The 5,090-nt window shown below is 52.7% G+C and overlaps 1 protein-coding gene across 2 annotated transcripts in view; it reads right to left on the bottom strand.

Annotated features, from left to right (window-relative positions):
• UBALD1 (UBA-like domain containing 1) overlaps positions 1 to 5,090 on the bottom strand; it is a 10,916-nt gene that overhangs the window by 4,645 nt on the left and 1,181 nt on the right. Inside the window, exon 2 of one of the 2 annotated variants that reach the window (XM_005872940.2) lies at positions 2,956 to 3,053. In XM_005872940.2, coding sequence (XP_005873002.1) covers positions 2,956 to 2,988 — 33 coding nt within the window. In that variant the 5' untranslated portion in view covers positions 2,989 to 3,053. Of the gene's footprint in view, positions 209 to 2,955; positions 3,054 to 5,090 lie in introns of those variants that run through there. The other variant, XM_014545113.1, reaches the window with a different exon arrangement.

Genomic DNA, 5,090 nt, shown 5'->3' with positions numbered 1-5,090 from the left:
AACTGCCAGTGGGCCGCCTGCAGCAGCTGCTTCGCCTGGTCGGCCGCACAGCCGGCCGTCAGCACGAACTGATTGATCATGACCTGGTGCTTAAGCTCATCCATGTTCACGGACATGGCGCCACCGCCGCCGCGCTGCCCGCTCCTCCGCTTCACGCGTCCACCATTAGCGAGCCGGCTCCGGCTAATACAAATATTTACTGTGCGGCTCTGACTCACCGAGCCTCGCCTGGCTCCGGGGCTGCGGGGGGCATGCTGGGAGATGTAGTCCGCCCGCGCCCGCCCGCGCTGCATCGGGGGCTGGGGGCCGAACTGTCCGACGCTGGACACCTACTGTGTGCAGAAGCGGGCCGTGACGAGAGCTGGGCATCCGCGCCCCTGCCCTGGCACTAACGGGGGTCGGCAGGCGGAGGCCACAGAGGTCTCTGTCAAGACCCTGGCGAGCCGGGATGTGGTTGGCATCCCTCTGGTGAGTGGGTGCACCCTTTGAGGGAGAGGGTCCTAGCAGTTTTGGCACAAATCAGCAGCACTAAGCCGCGAGGCCCCAGAGAGCTGGCAAATAGTAGGCGCCTATATTCGTTCAGAGAATAAATAAATTTGCCCTTTAAAACTCTGCTCAAAATCACCGCCTCCAGGAAGCCTTCCAAGTCTCCCCAACACCCCGAGCGCATCGCGCACTTGGGAAGCGGGTCCCTCCCTGGCCTGGCGCTCGGTCAGGTACACAGTAGGCCCGAGCAACTTCTGGGGTTAGGTAGGAATGGCACCCTGATGGGCAGGCGAGGCTGGCAGTCTTTGTTGCCTCGGGGTTCCTTCCCTGCGACGCTCCCACTTTCCCACGCAAAATCTGGTGCTCTTTGCCGGAAATCTCGCCCTAACCTGCAGGCGCCAGGACCGCGCGGAGCCAGTTCCGTAAAAGGCCCCGAACTCCTATACCCAAAATGCTCCAGTTTATTTGCAACATACGGTCCCGAGTGACGTCAAGTGAGTGAGGCTCCGTCTCTGCCAATGGGCGACCGCAGGGTGTTAGGACCTGGCCATATAAGGTAAACAAAGCTGACCGCCCAATGCGGTGGCGTTTGGGGCGGGCCCTGAGGCTGAGCGGACCTATGTGTCACGTGGCGGGCGGGGGCGGGGCTGAAGAGCGCTGGGGTGGGGCCCTGCGAGAAGTGTTTACAGCCCTGCACGCGCCGCTTCCGGTTGACCTCTGGGTTCTACCATCCCGGGTCCTGGGTTGGGCCAGGGGGGTGGCAAGCTCGGAACCGAGCCCGGGACCGGGAGTCGAGAAGCCCCCGGAGGAGGAGTGGCTCGGTCACCGCTCTGAATGACCTTGCCCCGGTTCCTCGCTTCCTAGGCCAGTTTCACTTGCTGGGCCCTGACTCTGTCCCGGGTTCCGACGTGACCCGGGTACAGAGAGAGAGCAAACCCAAAAGGGTTCCGCTGGTGGCGGGGCTGGGGTGGGGGCGAGTGTCAGAAACCCCAAGGACAAATGAATTGCAAGTGTGGGAAGTGCTCTCAGGAAACATACAAGTGGTGGGTTAAAGGCCACTGAAGGGTTAATAGAGCTGATCCGTTATCCACATTAGAATCACTGGCTGTGGGGACCAGATGGTGACAGAGGGATCCAGTGGGCTCGGGGGATTGTCTGGATGTCTGTGGTTCTGGAGCCCGCCCCTGCCCGGGGCCTAGTCCTCAGAATTGGATTGAAATGAGGGGAGGGACTGTCTCACACTGGGGCGGGTGCCCTCCCCTCCCCCAGAGGGGGGGAGTAGAGACTTGCAGTGCTTTCTCTGCGGTGCTTTTCCTGGATCCCTCAACCCTTCCAGAGGTTGACTTTGGCGAGTGGGAGGAGGATGGGGAGTTGTGAGGGACAGGAGAAGCTGGTATATGTGGAGGAGGGATTCGAGCCCTGCTAGAGTGGGGAGCTTGATCCACTGGCTGAAAGAGTCCCCTTCCAGTGGGTGCTTCAGCCCTGGCTGAAGTCACCTGTCCACTGGCCTTTCTTCTGCCTTATAGAGATCATTCAGTCTCCACCATTTTTTCCAAACCCTGGTGGTGCCAGGAAATCTCTGCTCTTATTAAGAATGGCCTGCCCTAACCGGTTTGGCTAGGTGGATAGAGCCTGTGGACTGAAAGATCCCAGGTTCGATTCCAGTCAAGGGCATGTACCTTGGTTGCGGGCACATCCCCAGTAGGAGGTGTGCAGGAGGCAGCTGATAGATGTTTCTTATTCATCGATGTTTCTAATTCTCTATCCCTCTCTCTTCCTCTCTGTAAAAAATCAATAAAAATGTATTTTTAAAAAAATGGCCTGCCCTAGCCGGTTTGGTTCAGTGGGTAGATGTGGGCCCACGGACTGACTGAAGGGTCCTGGGTTTGATTCTGGTAAAGGACACATGCCTTGGTTGCGGGCTCCCAGGCCCTGGTCAGGGTGCCAACCAATCGATGTGTTTCTCTCACATCATTGTTTCTCTCTGTCTCTCCCTCTCCCTTCCACTGTCTCTAAAAATCAATGGAAAAATATTCTCAGGTGAGGACTAACAACAACAAAAAGAATTGCTCCTCGAGCCAGTGTCTCTCAGTGGCTGAGTGTCAACCATGAAGCAAGAGTTGACTGTCTCCATTTCCAGTAGAGGGCCTGCAGTCGATGTCTAGCATCATAAACATGAATTAATGTGGGCAAAGTACCCGGCACAGGATAGGCAGCTCTGAGTATAGGTACTGTTACCACTGGGCCAGCAACAGGGCATGGTGGAAGGTGAACAAGTTCCGGAGCCAGACAAACCTAGTTGCCAGTCCTGACACTGCCACTTAATGACTCTGATGTTGGGCAAGTTCAGTTTCCTCATTTGTAGAACTGAAGGTGAGTGCCAGGAGCTCTCCCAGGACTGCTATGGAGTAATGCCAGGGAGGAGCTCAACATGGGCCTGGCATTCAGCAAACCATTTCTAGTACTCACCTCTTTGCCTCTGGCTAGTGAGTCCAAGCCCATTTTACAGATAAGGAATCTGAGGCTGGAATCCAGGACTTCTGACACTTTTTCCAGTGTTCAGGGCCCTTGAAGAAGAGCAGGCATGCAGTGAGCCAGCAGGATGTGTTTCTGGTAAGGAAGGGTGAGTGTTGGCAGGGCCTACTGGGGGCTTTTCTTGCTGAGGGAAGCAGGAAGTACCTTCCCCCACCCTCATCCAGGCACCACTCAGGTACCTGCACAGGCTTGTCCAGCCCAGACTGGGGTGGGGTAGGTGGGGCTGGCAAGAGCAAAGGTCACCTCTCAGGCCCCCACAGTCCTCCAGCTGGCTTGTTTTCCAGGAGCAGCAGAGAAGTAAAAAACCTTGTTTTCAGCCAGGATCAGCCTGGCTAGAAAGTGGACTTTGGCTTTTTTAGCAGGCTCAGATGGGGCCTGCCAGCTGAAGCTAGTAGATGGGGGATGAGAAAGTAAAATGCATTTCAGGCAGTGCCCTCATCTTTTCTGAGGTCCAGAGAGGTGAGGACCTTGCCACAGTTGGCATAGCCAGTTCACAGAGGTGCAGGGTCCCAGCCTTCTCAGCATCCCTTGGCCTCCTCCTCCCCACCTCCATTCTTTCGAACCCTCCACAGATGTGTTTATCAGACATAGTACACTGGGTGCTTGGCTCTGGGAGCACAAGGATGAGTAGTTGAGGATCCTGCCCTCTAAAAGAGGCTTGAGAAGAAGTGTAGACTTGAGGGACTCACCCCTGGAGGCCATGAACTGTGCCTAGGGCCTGTGTGTGTGTGTGTGTGTGTGTGTGTGTGTGTGAATCCTCACCCGAGGATATTTTTCCATTGATTTTTTTTTTTAGAAAGAGTGGAAGGGAAGGGGAGAGACAGAGTGAGAGAAACATTGATGTGAGAGAGACACATTGATTGGCTGCCTCCTGCACTTGCCCTGATTAGGGCCAGGGATTGAGCCTGCAACCAAGGTATATGCTCTTGACCAGAATAGAATCCAGGACCCTTCAGTCTGTGGGCCAAAGCTCTAGCCACTGAGCCAAACCCTCTCCCTCTCCCTTCCTCTCTGAAATAAAAAAATATATTTAAAAAAAAGGAATGCATAAATAAGTGGAACAACAAATCAATGTTTTTTTCTGTTTCATATGACCCAATGCTGGCTGGCTGGTCTCTGTTCCCATACTCTTCCCTTTACTTGATTCTAGCCACACTGGCCTTTGAGCTCATGGATCATAATCAGTTCGGTGCTGCCTCAGAGTCTTTGTCCATGCTGTTCCCCCTGCCTGGAACCTGGCTTAATCCCCTCAGAGTTTGCCTGGTTAGCTCTTACTTATATTTCAAGTCCAGGCTTAAATGAGATGCCTTCCCTCACTCCCCTATCAATAGAAGGTCTCTCCTATTATTGCATCTCAATCCATTCCCCCATAGTACCCACCACATCTTGTATTTATATACTTCTTAATAAAGTTTTTAAAATTAACTTTAGAGACAGAGAGAAGGGAGAAACATTGATTTGTTGTTCCACTTATTTATGCATTCTTTTTTTAAATATATTTTTTATTTCAGAGAGGAAGGGAGAGGGAGAGAGAGAGAGAAACATCAATGATGAGAGAGAATCATTGATCAGCTGCCTCCTGCACACCCACTACTGGGCATCGAGCCTGAAACCTGGGCATGTGCCCTTGACCGGAATCAAACCTGGGACCCTTCAGTCCACAGGCCAATGCTCTATCCATTAAGGCAAACTGGCTAGGGCCATTGGTTGATTCTTATATATGCCCTAACCAGGGATTGAACCCACAACCTTGGCATATCAGGATGACACTCTAACCAACAAATGCCAGGGCCTTTAACATTTTTAGTGTTTGTTTCCTCACTATCCTCCAAGCTCCATATCTGGTGGTTTCTCCCTTTGATCCCTATTGCCTCTCTCTTTGCCTGTTACATAGTAGCTGCATGATAAATATTTGTTAAATAAATAAGTGAATCAGTCAAGATGTTGGTAGTGGAACTAATATCAAATCAGAAAGGGACTGCCAAAAAAAAGAAAAGAAAAAGGGGAATATAATGAACAACATAAACTGATGAACAAAAACAGAACCAGAGTCATAGAAACATCGAACA

This window comes from Myotis brandtii, unplaced genomic scaffold (assembly GCF_000412655.1).
Source record: "Myotis brandtii unplaced genomic scaffold, ASM41265v1 scaffold397, whole genome shotgun sequence".
NCBI lineage: Eukaryota > Metazoa > Chordata > Mammalia > Chiroptera > Vespertilionidae > Myotis > Myotis brandtii.
The sequence above is the reverse complement of the archived record's forward strand: the minus strand, read 5'-3'. Positions and strand labels throughout refer to the sequence as shown.